This window comes from Scyliorhinus torazame, chromosome 13 (assembly GCF_047496885.1).
Source record: "Scyliorhinus torazame isolate Kashiwa2021f chromosome 13, sScyTor2.1, whole genome shotgun sequence".
NCBI classification, from domain to species: Eukaryota; Metazoa; Chordata; class Chondrichthyes; order Carcharhiniformes; family Scyliorhinidae; genus Scyliorhinus; species Scyliorhinus torazame.
The window spans coordinates 34,954,168-34,971,355 of record NC_092719.1 but is presented as its reverse complement, the minus strand read 5'-3'; the positions used below and the strand labels follow the sequence as shown (position 1 = coordinate 34,971,355).

General features: G+C 51.3%; 1 protein-coding gene across 2 annotated transcripts in view; it reads left to right on the top strand.

Annotated features, from left to right (window-relative positions):
- The window catches only part of armc10 (armadillo repeat containing 10), a 59,860-nt gene that overhangs the window by 18,080 nt on the left and 24,592 nt on the right, over positions 1-17,188 (top strand). The window contains exon 4 of one of the 2 annotated variants that reach the window (XM_072471329.1): positions 10,039-10,182. In XM_072471329.1, coding sequence (XP_072327430.1) covers positions 10,039-10,182 — 144 coding nt within the window. Of the gene's footprint in view, positions 1-10,005; positions 10,183-17,188 lie in introns of both variants that reach the window. The other variant, XM_072471328.1, reaches the window with a different exon arrangement.

Genomic DNA, 17,188 nt, shown 5'->3' with positions numbered 1-17,188 from the left:
TTGGGGCAACCCATATTTCTCGGTCAGCGCTCCCAGACTCGCGAACTTCCCATCCACAAACAGATCTTTCAGTTGCGTTATTCCTGCTCTTTGCCACATTCCATATCCCCCATCCATTCCCCCCGGGGCAAACCTATGGTTGTTTCTTATCGGGGACCCCCCGAAGGCTCCAGTCTTTCCCCTATGCCGTCTCCACTGTCCCCAAATCTTCAGTGTAGCCACCACCACCGGGCTTGTGGTGTAGTTCCTCGGTGAGAACGGCAATGGGGCTGTCACCATAGCCTGTAGGCTAGTCCCCCTACAGGACGCCCTCTCTAATCTCTTCCACGCCGCTCCCTCCTCCTCTCCCATCCACTTACTCACCATTGAAATATTAGCGGCCCAATAATACTCACTTAGGCTCGGTAGTGCCAGCCCCCCCCCTATCCCTGCTACGCTGTAAGAATCCCTTCCTCACTCTCGGGGTCTTCCCGGCCCACACAAAACCCATGATGCTCTTTTCAATCCTTTTAAAAAAAGCCTTCGTGATCACCACCGGGAGGCACTGAAACACAAAGAGGAATCTCGGGAGGACCACCATCTTAACCGCCTGCACCCTCCCTGCCAGTGACAGGGATACCATATCCCATCTCTTGAAATCCTCCTCCATTTGTTCCACCAACCGCGTTAAATTTAACCTATGCAATGTGCCCCAATTCTTGGCTATCTGGATCCCCAGGTAACGAAAGTCCCTTGTTACCTTCCTCAACGGTAGGTCCTCTATTTCTCTACTCTGCTCCCCTGGATGCACCACAAACAACTCACTTTTCCCCATGTTCAATTTATACCCTGAAAAATCCCCAAACTCCCCAAGTATCCGTATTATTTCTGGCATCCCCTCCGCCGGGTCTGCCACGTATAGTAGCAAATCGTCCGCATACAAAGATACCCGGTGTTCTTCTCCTCCTCTAAGTACTCCCCTCCACTTCTTGGAACCCCTCAACGCTATCGCCAGGGGCTCAATCGCCAGTGCAAACAATAATGGGGACAGAGGGCATCCCTGCCTTGTCCCTCTATGGAGCCGAAAATATGCAGATCCCCGTCCATTCGTGACCACGCTCGCCATCGGGGCCCTATACAACAGCTGCACCCATCTAACATACCCCTCTCCAAAACCAAATCTCCTCAACACCTCCCACAAATAATCCCACTCCACTCTATCAAATGCTTTCTCGGCATCCATCGCCACTACTATCTCCGGTTCCCCCTCTGGTGGGACCATCATCATTACCCCTAACAGCCTCCGTATATTCGTGTTCAGCTGTCTCCCCTTCACAAACCCAGTTTGGTCCTCGTGGACCACCCCCGGGACACATTCCTCTATTCTCATTGCCATTACCTTGGCCAGGATCTTGGCATCTACATTTAGGAGGGAAATAGGTCTATAGGACCCGCGGGTCCTTTTCCTTCTTTAAGAGAAGCGATATCGTTGCTTCAGACATAGTCGGGGGCAGTTGTCCCCTGTCCTTTGCCTCATTAAAGGTCCTCGTCAATACCGGGGCGAGCAAGTCCACATATTTTCTATAGAATTCGACTGGGAATCCATCCGGTCCCGGGGCCTTTCCCGCCTGCATGCTCCTAATTCCTTTCACCACTTCTTCTATCTCGATCTGTGCTCCCAGTCCCACCCTTTCCTGCTCTTCCACCTTGGGAAATTCCAGCCGATCCAAGAAGCCCATCATTCTCTCCCTCCCATCCGGGGGTTGAGCTTCATATAATTTTTTATAAAATGTCTTGAACCCTCCATTCACTCTCTCCGCTCCCCGCTCCATCTCTCCTTCCTCATCCCTCACTCCCCCTATTTCCCTCGCTGCTCCCCTTTTCCTCAATTGGTGTGCCAGCAACCTGCTCGCCTTCTCCCCATATTCGTACTGTACACCCTGTGCCTTCCTCCATTGTGCCTCTGCAGTGCCCGTAGTCAGCAAGTCAAATTCTACATGTAGCCTTTGCCTTTCCCTGTACAGTCCCTCCTCCGGTGCTTCCGCATATTGTCTGTCCACCCTCAAAAGTTCTTGCAGCAACCGCTCCCGTTCCTTACTCTCCTGCTTCCCTTTATGTGCCCTTATTGATATCAGCTCCCCTCTAACCACCGCCTTCAACGCCTCCCAGACCACTCCCACCTGGACCTCCCCATTATCATTGAGTTCCAAGTACTTTTCAATGCACCCCCTCACCCTTAGACACACCCCCTCATCTGCCATTAGTCCCATGTCCATTCTCCAGGGTGGGCGCCCTCCTGTTTCCTCCCCTATCTCCAAGTCTACCCAGTGTGGAGCGTGATCCGAAATGGCTATAGCCGTATACTCCGTTCCCCTCACCTTCGGGATCAACGCCCTTCCCAGCACAAAAAAGTCTATTCGCGAGTAGACTTTATGGACATAGGAGAAAAACGAGAACTCAAAGAACAAAGAACAAAGAAATGTACAGCACAGGAACAGGCCCTTCGGCCCTCCAAGCCCGTGCCGACCATACTGCCCGACTAAACTACAATCTTCTACACTTCCTGGGTCCGTATCCTTCTATTCCCATCCTATTCATATATTTGTCAAGATGCCCCTTAAATGTCCCTATCGTCCCTGCCTCCACTACCTCCTCCGGTAGTGAGTTCCAGGCACCCACTACCCTCTGCGTAAAAAACTTGCCTCGTACATCTACTCTAAACTTTGCCCCTCTCACCTTAAACCTATGCCCCCTAGTAATTGACCCCTCTACCCTGGGGAAAAGCCTCTGACTATCCACTCTGTCTATGCCCCTCATAATTTTGTATACCTCTATCAGGTCGCCCCTCAACCTCCTTCGTTCCAGTGAGAACAAACCGAGTTTATTCAATCGCTCCTCATAGCTTATGCCCTCCATACCAGGCAACATTCTGGTAAATCTCTTCTGCACCCTCTCTAAAGCCTCCACATCCTTCTGGTAGTGTGGCGACCAGAATTGAACACTATACTCCAAGTGTGGCCTAACTAAGGTTCTATACAGCTGCAACATGACTTGCCAATTCTTATACTCAATGCCCCGGCCAATGAAGGCAAGCATGCCGTATGCCTTCTTGACTACCTTCTCCACCTGTGTAGCCCCTTTCAGTGATCTGTGGACCTGTACTCCTAGATCTCTTTGACTTTCAATACTCTTGAGGGTTCTACCATTCACTGTATATTCCCTACCTGCATTAGCCCTTCCAAAATGCATTACCTCACATTTGTCCAGGTTAAACTCCATCTGCCATCTCTCCGCCCAAGTCTCCAGACAATCTAAATCCTGCTGTATCCTCAGACAGTCCTCATCGCTATCCGCAATTCCACCAACCTTTGTGTCGTCTGCAAACTTACTAATCAGACCAGTTACATTTTCCTCCAAATCATTTATATATACTACAAAGAGCAAAGGTCCCAGCACTGATCCCTGTGGAACACCACTGGTCACAGCCCTCCAATTAGAAAAGCATCCCTCCATTGCTACCCTCTGCCTTCTATGGCCTAGCCAGTTCTGTATCCACCTTGCCAGTTCACCCCTGATCCCGTGTGACTTCACCTTTTGTACTAGTCTACCATGAGGGACCTTGTCAAAGGCCTTACTGAAGTCCATATAGACAACATCTACTGCCCTACCTGCATCAATCATCTTAGTGACCTCCTCGAAAAACTCTATCAAGTTAGTGAGACACGACCTCCCCTTCACAAAACCGTGCTGCCTCTCACTAATACGTCCATTTGCTTCCAAATGGGAGTAGATCCTGTCTCGAAGAATTCTCTCCAGTAATTTCCCTACCACTGAAGTAAGGCTCACCGGCCTGTAGTTCCCGGGATTATCCCTGCCACCCTTCTTAAACAGAGGAACAACATTGGCTATTCTCCAGTCCTCCGGGACATCCCCTGAAGACAGCGAGGATCCAAAGATTTCTGTCAAGGCCTCAGCAATTTCCTCTCCAGCCTCCTTCAGTATTCTGGGGTAGATCCCATCCGGCCCTGGGGACTTATCTACCTTAATATTTTTTAAGACACCCAACACCTCGTCTTTTTGGATCACAATGTGACCCAGGCTATCTACACCCCCTTCTCCAGACTCAACATCTACCAATTCCTTCTCTTTGGTGAATACTGATGCAAAGTATTCATTTAGTACCTCGCCCATTTCCTCTGGCTCCACACATAGATTCCCTTGCCTATCCTTCAGTGGGCCAACCCTTTCCCTGGCTACCCTCTTGCTTTTTATGTAAGTGTAAAAAGCCTTGGGATTTTCCTTAACCCTAATTGCCAATGACTTTTCATGACCCCTTCTAGCCCTCCTGACTACCTGCTTAAGTTTTTTCCTACAATCCTTATATGCCACACAGGCTTCGTCTGTTCCCAGCCTTTTAGCCCTGACAAATGCCTCCTTTTTCTTTTTGACGAGGCCTACAATATCATTCGTCATCCAAGGTTCCCGAAAATTGCCGTATTTGTCTTTCTTCCTCACAGGAACATGCCTGTCCTGTATTCCTATCAACTGACACTTGAAAGCCTCCCACATGTCAGATGTTGATTTGCCCTCAAACATCCGCCCCCAATCTATGCTCTTCAGTTCCCGCCTAATATTGTTATAATAAATAACAAACTCCTTACTCCTAGGGTCTACACCTCCCATCTGCTCCATAAAATCTTTAAGTACCTTGGCTGCTGCCGGTCTCCTTCCAGTCCTGGACTTCGACCTATCCAGCCCTGGTTCCAACACCGTATTAAAATCTCCCCCCATTATCAGCTTTCCCATCTCTAGGTCCGGAATGCGTCCTAGCATCCGCCTCATAAAATTGGCATCATCCCAGTTCGGGGCATATACGTTTACCAAAACCACCGTCTCCCCCTGTAGTTTGCCACTCACCATCACGTATCTGCCCCCGTTATCCGCCACTATAGTCTTTGCCTCGAACATTACCCGCTTCCCCACTAATATAGCCACCCCCCTGTTTTTCGCATCTAGCCCCGAATGGAACACCTGCCCCACCCATCCTTTGCGTAGCCTAATCTGGTCTATCAGTTTCAGGTGCGTTTCCTGTAACATAACCACATCTGCCTTAAGTTTCTTAAGGTGTGCGAGTACCCGTGCCCTCTTTATCGGCCCGTTCAGCCCGCTCACGTTCCACGTGATCAGCCGGGTTGGGGGGCTTCCTACCCCCCCCCTCTTGTCGATTAGCCATCCCCTTTTTCCAGCTCCTCACCCGGTTCCCACGCAGCTGTATCTCCCCCAGGCGGTGCCCCCCCACCCATCCCCTCCCATACCAGCTCCCCCCTCTCCCCAGCAGCAGCAACCCAGTAATTCCCCCCTTCCACCCCCCCCCCCCCGCTAGATCCCCCGCTAGCGTAATTACTCCCCCCATGTTGCTCCCAGAAGTCAGCAAACTCTGGCCGACCTCGGCTTCCCCCCGTGACCTCGGCTCGCACCGTGTGACGCCCCCTCCTTCCTGCTTCTCTATTCCCGCCATGATTATCATAGCGCGGGAACCAGGCCCGTGCTTCTCCCTTGGCCCTGCCCCCAATGGCCAACGCCCCATCTCCTCCACCTCCCCTCCTCCCCCATCACCACCTGTGGAAGAGAGAAAAGTTACCACATCGCAGGATTAGTATATAAAACTCCTCTTTCCCCCCTTTTTAACCCACCTCTTCGCCCCCCACATTCGCCCCACCACTTTGTTCAAACGTTCTTTTTAATAACCCGCTCATTCCAGTTTTTCTTCCACAATAAAAGTCCACGCTTCATCCGCCGTCTCAAAGTAGTGGTGCCTCCCTCGATATGTGACCCACAGTCTTGCCGGTTGCAGCATTCCAAATTTTATCTTCTTTTTATGAAGCACCGGCTTGGCCCGATTAAAGCTCGCCCTCCTTCTCGCCACCTCTGCACTCCAGTCTTGATAAACGCGGATCACCGCGTTCTCCCATTTACTGCTCCGAGTTTTCTTTGCCCATCTAAGGACCATTTCTCTATCCTTAAAACGGAGGAATCTCACCACTTTTGCTCTGGGAATTTCTCCTGCTCTCGGTCCTCGCGCCATCACTCGGTATGCTCCCTCCACCTCCAACGGACCCGCCGGGGCCTCCGCTCCCATTAACAAGTGCAGCATCGTGCTCACATATGCCCCGACGTCCGCTCCCTCCGCACCTTCAGGAAGACCAAGAATCCTCAGGTTGTTCCTCCTTGCGTTGTTCTCCAGTGCCTCCAACCTTTCCACACATCGTTTCTGATGTGCCTCATGCGTCTCCGTCTTCACCACCAGGCCCTGTATGTCATCCTCATTCTCGGCTGCCTTTGCCTTCACGACCCGAAGCTCCCGCTCCTGGGTCTTTTGTTCCTCCTTTAGCCCTTCGATCGCCTGTAGTATCGGGGCCAACAGCTCTTTCTTCATTTCCTTTTTGAGCTCTTCCACACAGCATTTCAAGAACTCTTGTTGTTCAGGGCCCCATGTTAAACTGCCACCTTCCGACGCCATCTTGGTGTTTGCTTGCCTTCCTTGCCGCTGTTCTAAAGGATCCACTGCAATCCGGCCACTTTCTCCTTTTTTCATCCGTATCCAGGGGGGGTTCCCTTCTGGTTTACCGCACAGTGTTTTTAGCCGTCAAAATTGCCGTTGGGGCTCCTATCAAGAGCCCAAAAGTCCGTTTCACCGGGAGCTGCCGAAACGTGCGACTCAGCTGGTCATCGCCGCACCTGGAAGTCGGCGCTCCATAGTCTTTTAAAGTGTGCGTAATAAATTGTAGCACAATCAATCACTCACGAAGCGAGATGAGATGAAGTCAATCGATGGCTTTATTACGCAGACTTGTTCCCCAGCAGCTCGGTTACAGAATGCGGCTGCTGGGAGAACCCGGGTTTTTATACGCGGCAGATCCAATCAGGACCCAGTGTCTGCCCACCAATAGCCTCTCGGCATCACTGGGTACCGTACTACCCCTAATACATACCACCACACTCCACACAGTGACGCGGGATCAGGATTGAACCCGGTTCCTCAGCACCATAGGCAGCTGTGCTAACCACTGCACCACTGTGCTGTCCCATTGCAGTGTTAATGTAAGCCTACTTGTGACACTAATAAAAATTATTATTAAAATAAAATATTAATATTATTCTGACACCCAAGAGGTTGTTGGGTCAATTAAGTTCAGGATTGCCATTGTTGTTAATGTGAGAACTATAGGTTAACAACTGATTCCACTCTTATCAGGTTAAAACAATTTTATATGTCTCTGCCTGTAGCACAGTTTCCCAGGGCTTGTTAGCTCCAAGTTGTTTTTTAGACAGATATTAAGTTTTGCCGTCTGTTTAACATTGAATGGCTACCTAAAATTTAGAACATTCAGCGTGGGAAATCTTGTTTAAGAATTGCCAAATTTCCAGAAAACTCATGTTTTCATAGAAAAGCTTTTATTTAAAAGCAAGTACGGGCCGACATGGTGGTGCAGTGGTTAGCACTGCTGCCTCACGCGCAGAGGACCTGGGTTTGATCCAGGCCCCGGGTCACTTTTCCTTGTGGAAGTTTGTACATTCTCCCTGTGTCTGCGTGGGTCTGACCTCCACAACCCATAGATGTGCAGGGTAGGTGGATGGGCCACGCTAAATTGCCCCTTAATTATAAAAAAAATAATTGGGTACTCTAAATTTATTTTTAAATAATTAGGTGCAAGCGTGACTGAACCCGGTCCCCACCTAAAGCTCAAACACAATTTTTGTTGTTGTTTCAGTCCTTTTCCATGAGGGGTGGGCTTTCAAACCACTCCCCCCCCCCCCCCCCCACACCCAATCACCACCACACCACCACCGCCACCACCAGATTTGACACCCCAGAGAGTGGTGGGAATTTGCAACTCACTGCCTGAAAGGGAGTTGGTGGCAGAGACCCTCATAACATTTAAGAAGTATTTAGATGTGAACTTGCGATGCCATGGTTTAAAATACTATGGGCATAGTGTTGGGAAATGGGTTTAGAGTACTTTGGTGGTTATTTTTGACCGTTGCAGACACGATGTGCTGAAGGCCGTTTTCTGTGCTCTAGATCTCTATAATTCTATGATTCCTGTTTTTCCAACCTCTTGTAAACTCATGTTGGTGAGGTTTAAATATTCAGTGAGGGGGAGGATCATGTGCTGGGGGGCTCAGTATGAGATTAAAATGTATAGATATTTATTAAATATTAAAGCCCTTGTGGGCTTGAACCTCGTTACTTCACCAGCAAGTGGTGTGGAAAATTGGGAAACGATTCTCGTGAGATTTTACCTTATTCACTGATGGCAGACGTGGGCGCAAAATCACCCCCATAGTTTTTAAGACCACAGTGGACAATATTTTTTTTTAATAAACATTTTATTGAGGTATTTTGGTTTTACAACAACAACAAAATAGACAATGTACATGAATCTATAAACATAGTGCAAAAGCTGTCTTCCTCCCTTACAGGTCCCACCTTTATTAGCTCCCTACTCTAAACTAATCTAACCCCCCCCCCCCCACCTTTCTGCTGACGATTAATTTTCCGCAAAGAAGTCGACGAATGGTTGCCACCTCTGGGCGAACCCAAACATTGACCCTCTCAAGGCGAACTTGATTTTCTCCAAACAGAGAAAGCTAGCCATGTCAGATAGCCAGGTCTCCGACTTCGGGGGCTATGAGTCCATCCAAGCTAATAATATCCGTCTCCAGGCTACCAGGGAAGCAAAGGCCAGAACGTCTGCCTCGTTCTCCTCCTGGATTCCCGGATCTTCCGACACCCCGAAAATCACCAGCTCTGGATTCGGTGCCACCCTTGTTTTTAGCATCGTGGACATGGCATCTGCAAACCCCTGCCAGAATTCCCTAAGCTTTGGACATGTCCAGAACACGTGGACATGGTTCGCTGGCCCTCCCGCACACCTTGCGCACCTATCTTCTATCCCAAAGAACCTGCTCATCTGGGCTACTGTCATGTGAGCCCGGTGAACGACCTTGAATTGTATCAGGCTGAGTCTGGCACATGTTGTGGACGCGTTAACTCTACTCAATGCGTCCGCCCATAAACCATCCTCTATCTCTCCTCCCAACTTCTCTTCCCACTTGCGCTTAAGCTCCTCAGTCTGCATCTCTTCTGACCCCATAAGTTCCTTGTAAATGTCAGAGACCCTCCCTTCTCCCACCCACCCTCTGGAAACTGTATCTCCCTTGGTGGTAGGAGCGGGAAGGTTGAAATATGCCTACGTAGGAAGTCCCGCACCTGCAGGTACCTGAATTTGTTTCCCCTCACACATCCAAATTTCTCCTCCAACTCCCTCAAGCTAGGAAGGATCCCTCTATAAACAAATCCCCCATCCTCTCAATCCCTACTCTCTGCCATCTCTGAAACCCCCCGTCCATCCTTCCCGGGGCAAACCGGTGATTATTACAGATTGAAGACCAAACCGATGCTCCCTCTGCTCCCACATGTCTCCTCCATTGCCCCCAAACTCTCAGGGCCGCCACCACCACGGGGCTGCTGGAGTACCGTGCCAGCGGGAACGGCAGTTGTCAAGGCCCTGAAGCTGGTTCCGTTACATGAAGCCGCCTCCACACACTCCCATGCCGACCCTCCCCCCACCACCCACTTTGTGATCATGGTTTTATTTGCCGCCCAATAGTAGTTACTGAAGTTTGACAGCGCCAGCCTGCCCTCTCCCCGGCTCCGCTCAAGCAACCCCTTCTTTACTTGCGGGGTCCTGCCCGCCCATACAAAGCCACAGTGGACAATATTAAACGTACCTTTCTCCCACACCTGTATGAACTTGTCAATTTCCAAAGAAGCCATCCTGTGATCTCTGTCCAGGGACGATGCATATTTAATGCTTAAAATAATTTGTGTTTTGTGCTGTATATTTACTTTATTTTGAGAAATTAGGTATTTAAATGTAATTATGTGCTGTTCAGTTAAAGGACATTAAGGTACATATTATGGTTTTCTTAACACATTTTAAAAAACATTATTTGTCCTAGATTTGGATCCCTCAAATATTGGAAATCGTACAGGCCACCACATTAAACTCTGAATTGCAAGTAGCCGGCCTTCGAGTGCTGACTAACATATCTGTTACCAATAATTACCATCACATGGTAACCAACTCCATTCCTCACTTTCTTAAGCTACTGGTAGAAGGAACTGAAAGCATAAAGGTATGACTTGCTGACTGATGAAATTTTGGCTTTAAAAACAAACATGATGTGTTCAAGAGTACATTATTTATTAACTATAATTTGTTCACTTCAAAGTGATGTAAGAGATTTAATAAGGTGAAAGTCAGTCTGTAGCATTCTTTCACTCTCTGAACCCAAGAAAAATATGGTTAAATGCAGAATAAAGATACTTTGCTTGAGTAACATTCCTCAATTCTTTCTTCAGGAGGTCACTACTTCACCTGTTTGAACTTAGCCACTTAAATAAAAGTCATCCTGTGGCCTTTGCCAATGAGGCTGCACATGTAATGCATAAATAAAGGGTTTTTTAATGCTATATTCTTGTGCCCACAGAGTTATGATGAGCCAAAAATATCTGACAAACCTTTATATCTGGCAGGATAAAAGCATTTTTGTTTGAGTTTCATAGACCTAATGCTCCAAAGTGAAAATGTAGATGGCACTGCTGCCTCACAGTGGTAGGGACCCAGGTTCGATTCTGGCCTTGGGTGACTGTGTGGAGTTTGCATGTTCTCCCCGTGTCTGTGTGGGTTTCCTCCCATAGTTCAAAGATGTGCAGGTTAGGTGGATTGACCAAGCTAAATTGTCCCTTAGTGCCCAAAGATGTGCAGGTTAGATGGATTTGCCACGATCAATGCATGGGGTAATGGGGATAGGGCGGGGGAGTGGGCCTAGGTAGAGTGTTCTTTCGGAGTGTCAGTGCAGACTTGATGGGCTGAATGGCCTCCTTCTGCACTGTCGGGATTCTATGGATTCTATTCTTCTAACCTGCATCCAAATATGAGAAACTGATCCGCTACATATGATTATGCATAAATAGTAATACAAACTTTCCACTTTACTTTGTAAGAATGTAATGTAATCACCTTGCCCAGTTTAATGCGGTGTCTAGCCCTTCCCAACTCTTGCCAGGTTGCTTCCTGACCCTTTAATGAAAAGCCGTATCTAGTGCCAGCAAGGCAAGTTCTTGGCCTTAGGGCTGCATCCATTCCAGAGTACATGACAATCGTTGGTTGAAACTTGTAGTTTTGTATTGTTAAATCAGTACTCCTCTTCACTACAATCCATATTGTGCAGTGTACAAATCAATCTGAATTCCAACTTCCATTATAGTTATAGATTCGGTAGGCTGGAATGTACTTGGGGAATATATCCTACATTATCAGAATACCAGTGCAAAGTACCTGATTAGAGTTGGCAGCAGGGAAATCAGATTGGAGCAGAAAATTGAAAAATAACCTTTCACCTCAGGAAGTTAAGTTAAAATTAAGTCCAGACTGATGAGATAAAAATATCCCCTGTCTTCTGTCTGTCGGGGACTTTTTTTGTTTATTCTTTCACAGGTTGTGGATGTTGCTGCTAGACCAACATTTATTGCCCATCCCTAAACTGCCCTTGAGAAAATGCCGATGAGCCACCTTGTACCACTATTTAAGAAATGGTGTGAGGAATAGGCAAGAAAGCTATAGGTCAGTCAGTCTGACTTCAGTGGTGGGGAAATTATTTTTTTTTAAAAATATCTTTATTCAATTTTTAAAACATATTTTCAACAACCGCCCCCCCTTACAGAAATAAGAAAAAAACAAAGAACACATAAATAAACATCTTATAGCTATGTCAAGTATTCCCCCAATTACAAGCCCCCTATTAAACGATAATAAACACAGTAGTAAACACAAAGTACCCCCCCCCCCCCCCCCCCCGGGTTGCTACTGCTGCTGTCCACCTGCTAATGCTCCGCTAGAAAGTCTAGGAACGGTTGCCACCGCCTGAAGAACCCTTCCACAGATCCTCTTAAGGCAAATTTTACCCTCTTCAATTTAATGAACCCTGCCATGTCGCTGATCCAGGCTTCCACGCTTGGGGGCCTCGCATTCTTCCACTGTAGCAGAATCCTCCGCCAGGCTACCAGGGACGCAAAGGCCAGAATACCGGCCTCTTTCGCCTCCTGCACTCCCGGCTCGTCCGATAACCCAAATAGTGCGAGCCCCCAACTCGGCTTAACCCGGGTGTTTACCACCTCAGACACCGTCCTCACAATGCCCCTCCAGAACCCATCCAGCGCTGGCACACCCAGAACATGTGGACGTGATTTGCTGGGCTCCCCGAACACCTCACACACCTGTCCTCTACTCCAAAAAACCGACTCAGCCTTGCCCCAGTCATGTGTGCCCTGTGCAGAACCTTAAATTGTATCAGGCTAAGCCTGGCGCAAGAGGAGGAAGAATTTACCCTACCCAGGGCGTCCGCCGACGTACCCTCGTCTATCTCCTCCCCCAGCTCCTCCTCACATTTACCTTTCAGCTCCTCCACCGAGGCCTCCTCCTCCTCCTCCTGCATCTCCTGGTAGATTGCCGAGACCTTGCCTTCTCTAACCCACACCCCACACTATCCTGGATCCTACGTGCTGGCAGCAGCGGAAATTCCCTCATCTGCCGTCTTACAAACGCCCTTACCTGCATGTACCTGAAGGCATTTCCGGGGGGGGGGAGTTTTCCTCCAACGCCACAAGGCTTGCAAACGTCCCATCTATAAACAGCTCCCCCATCCTTCTAATACCTGCCCTGTGCCAGCTCAGGAACCCCCCATCCATTCTCCCCGAGACAAACCGATGGTTCTCTCGGTTCGGGGACCACACCGAAGCCTCTGCCTCCCCCCTGTGGCGTCTCCACTTCCCCCAGATTTTGAGGGTCGCCGCCACCACTGGACTCGTGGTGTACCTTGCCGGTGGGAGTGGCAGCGGTGCCGTCACCAGCGCTCTCAGGCTCGTGCCCACACAGGACGCCATCTCCAGCCTCTTCCACGCCGCCCCCACCCCCTCCATTACCCACCTGCGAATTATCGCCCCATTGGCAGCCCAGTAGTACCCACACAGATTAGGTAACGTTAGCCCTCCTCTGCCCCTGCTCCGTTCCAGAAACACCCTTCTCACCCTCGGGGTCTTTTTTGCCCATACAAACCCATGATGCTCCTGCTGACCCGCTTAAAAAAGGCCTTAGGGATCAGGATGGGGAGGCACTGGAATATAAAAAGGAACCTCGGGAGCACCGTTATCGTCACCGACTGTTCCCTACCTGCCAGGGAGAGTGGCAGCATATCCCACCTTTTAAACTCCTCCTCCATTTGCTCCACCAGCCTCATCATGTTGAGCTTGTGTAGGGCCCCCCAGCTCCTGGCCACCTGGATCCCTATTTACCGAAAATCCTTTCCGCACTCTTCAGTGGAAGCTCGTCTATCCCCCTTCCCTGGTCCCCTGGGTGTATCACGAATAGCTCACTCTTCCCCATGTTGAGCTTATACCCGGAAAAGTCTCCAAACTCCCTGAGGATCCGCATCACCTGCGGCATCCCCCCACAGGGTCCACCACATACAGTAACAGGTCGTCGGCATACAGCGATACCCGGTGTGTGTGTGTCTCCCGCCCCCCCCACACCAGCCCCCTCCAGTTCCTGGACTCCCTCAAAGCCATCGCCAAAGGCTCAATTGCCAACGCAAATAGGGGGGATAGGGGGCACCCCTGCCTCGTCCCCCGGTACAGCCAAAAGTATTCCGACCTCCTCCGATTTGTGGCCACACTCCCCACTGGGGCTTCGTACAGTAACCTAACCCAACTAACGAATCCCTCCCCTCCCCGAACCTCCTCAACACTTCCCACAGGTACCCCCACTCAACCCTATCGAAGGCCTTCTCCGCATCCATAGCCGCCACTATCTCCGCTTCCCCCTCCACTGCAGGCATCATGATTACATTTAGGAGCCTCCGCACATTGGCGTTTAGCTGCCTTCCCTTCACGAAACTTGTCTGATCCTCGTGGTTCACCCCCGGGACACAGTCTTCAATTCTGGTAGCCAACACCTTCGCTCCCACGTTGAGGAGCGAGATTGGCCTATACAACCCACACTGTAAAGGGTCCTTGTCCCGCTTCAAGATCAGTGAGATCAGTGCCCTGGACATCGTCAGGGGAAGGACACCCCTCCCTCGCCTCATTGAAAGTCCTCACTAGTACTGGGCCCAACAGGTCCATATACTTCCTGTAAAATTCCACCGGGAACCCATCTGGCCCCGGTGACCTCCCCGCCTGCATACTCCCCAGCCCCTTAGTCAGCTCCTCCAGCCCTACCGGTGCCCCAAGCCCCGCCACCTGCCCCTCCTCTACCCTCGGGAACCTCAGCCGGTCCAGAAAACGACGCATCCCCCTCCTCCATCGGGGGCTCAGACCTATACAGGTAGAAGTATCTAAATACCCCATTCCCACCGCAGTCCGCACCTTGTTCCCCCTTTATCCCTAACTTCCCCAATCTCCCTCGCTGCCTCCCGCTTCCGAAGCTGGTGTGCCAGCATCCGGCTAGCCTTCTACCCGTATTCATACACCGCCCCTTGCGCCTTCCTCCACTGCACCTTCTCCTTCTTGGTAGTCAACAGGTCGAACTCGGCCTGGTGGTTTTGTTGCTCCTTGAGTAGTCCCTCCTCGGGGACCTCTGCATACTTCCTATCTACCCTTAAAATCTCCCCCACCAACCTCTCCCTCTCTCTCCTCTCCTTCCCCTCCTTGTGGGCCCTAGTGGAGATTAGCTCTCCCCTAATCATTTCCTTCATCGCCTCCCAGACCACCCCTACCTGCACCTCCCCATTATCGTTAACCTCTATGTATCTTTCGATGCACCACAGACCCGCCCGCTCACCTCCTCATCTGCCAGCAAACCCACCTCCAGGCGCCACAGCTGGCGCTGGTCCCTCTCCTCCCCTAGCTCGAGCTCCACCCAGTGCGGGGCATGGTCTGAGATAGCTATGGCCAAATACTCCGTGTCTTCCACCCTCAGGATCAGCGCCCTGCTCAAAATGAAGAAGTCTATCCAGGAGTGGGCTTTCTGGACGTGGGAAAAGAAAGAGAATTCCCTGGCCCCCGGCCTAACAAAACTCCATGGGTCCACTCCTCCCATCTGGTCCATAAACCCCCTCAACACCGTGGCCGCCGCCGGCCTCTTACCCGTCCTGGACCTAGAGCGGTTCAATGCTGGATCCAATACCGTATTAAAGTCCCCCCCCCCCCATTACCAAGCTCCCTGCCTCCAGGTCCGGAATCCGGCCCAACATGCGCCGCATAAATCTGGCATTGTCCCAATTCGGGGCATACACATTCACCAAGACCACCCGCACCCCCTGCAGCTTACCACTCACCATCACATACCTACCTCCATTGTCTGCCACGATGCTCAGCACCTCAAACGACACCCGCTTCCCCAGCAAAATTGCCACCTCTCGATTCTTTGCGTCCAACCCCGAATGGAAAACCTGCCCTACCCACCCCTTTCTCAGCCTAACCTGGTCTGCTACCCTCAAATGCGTCTCCTGGAGCATGATCACAACTGCCTTCAGTCCCTTCAGGTGCGCGAACACACGGGCCCTCTTGACCAGCCCGTTCAGTCCTCTCGCATTCCAAGTTATCAGCCGGATCAGGGGGCTGCCCCCCCCACCGGGGGCTGCCCCCCCCCCCCCCGCCGATTAGCCATCTCCCTTTCTAGGCCACCAGCACTCTCCGTTCCCCCCAGCGGCAGACCCCAGCCCCGACTCTCTCTTCAGGCTCCAGCTCCCCTTTGGCCAATGCAGCAGCAACCCTGTTCCCCCCCCCCAAGCTGGATCCCCCCCTAGCTGCGTGCTCCCACCATAGCACTCCCGTAAGTCAGCTGACCCCTGCTGACCCCGGCCGCTCCCGCCACTCCATCGACCCCTCCAGTGTGAGAAGTGAGAATCACTCCCCCCCGCCCCCCCCCCCCCCCCCCCCCCCAATCAGCGTACGCTCCTTTCCAGCACCAACCCTACCCCCTTCCCCCGCACCCTTCCTTCCCATGCACGGAAAAAGCCCGCGCTTTCCACCAAGCTGGCCCCGTCCCCCTCTGGCGGAGCTCCCTTTCGCGGCCTGAACCCAGCTCCCCCATCTCGGGCCTCCCCTCTCCCCTCCCCCCCAATGGGGCCCCCTCTTCTAACCACCGGCGCTCACACTCTCACCAAACCCCCACTATGAACCATTTCACCTTACCCCACCCAGCACCCAAAGAAAAACAGTACCAAACAGAAAAGACCATCCCCCCCCAAAACACAACAATCACATCAATCCCCTCTCGACATCCCCTCGCAACCGACCCTCAATCCGAGTCCAACTTTTCGGCCTGGATAAAGGTCCACTCCTCCTCCGGCGTCCCAAAGTAGTGGTGGCAGTCCTTGAAAGTGACCCACAGTCGCGCCGGCTGCAACATTCCAAATTTCACCCCCTTCCGATGCAGAGCCGCCTTAGCCCGATTGTACCAGGCCCTCTTCTTGGCCACCTCCGCGCTCCAGTCCTGGTATATCCGGACCTCTGCATTCTCCCACCTGCTGCTCCGCTCCATCTTTGCTCACCTTGACACACTCCCTGTCCACGAAGTGGTGGAACCGCACCAGCACCGCCCACGGCGGCTTGCTGGGCTTGGGCCTGCTCGCCAGGACTCGGTGGGCCCCCTCCAGCTCCAGGGGCCCCGGGAAGGCCCCCGCGCCCATCAACGTGTTCAGCATCGTGACCACGGCTCCAACATCCGACCCCTCCACTCCCTCCGGGAGACCCAGAATCTGCAGGTTCTTCCTCCTCGACCGATTCTCCATGTCCTCGAACTTTTCCTGCCATTTCTTTTTTTTAAAATAATTTTTATTCAAATTTTCACAAAATATACCTCCCCGGGTTGCTGCTGCTGCTGACCATCTTCTAACGCCTGCCAGGAAGTCCAGGAACGGTTGCCACCGCCTGAAGAACCCTTGCACCGATCCCTTTAAGGCAAATTTCACCCTCTCCAATTTAATACACCCCGCCATATCGTTGATTCAGGATTCCACGGTTGGGGGCCTCGCATCCTTCCACTGAAGAAGAATCCTTCACCGGGCTACCAGGGACGCAAAGGCTAGAATACAGGCCTCTTTCGCCTCCTGCACTCCCGGCTCCTCTGCACCCCAAATA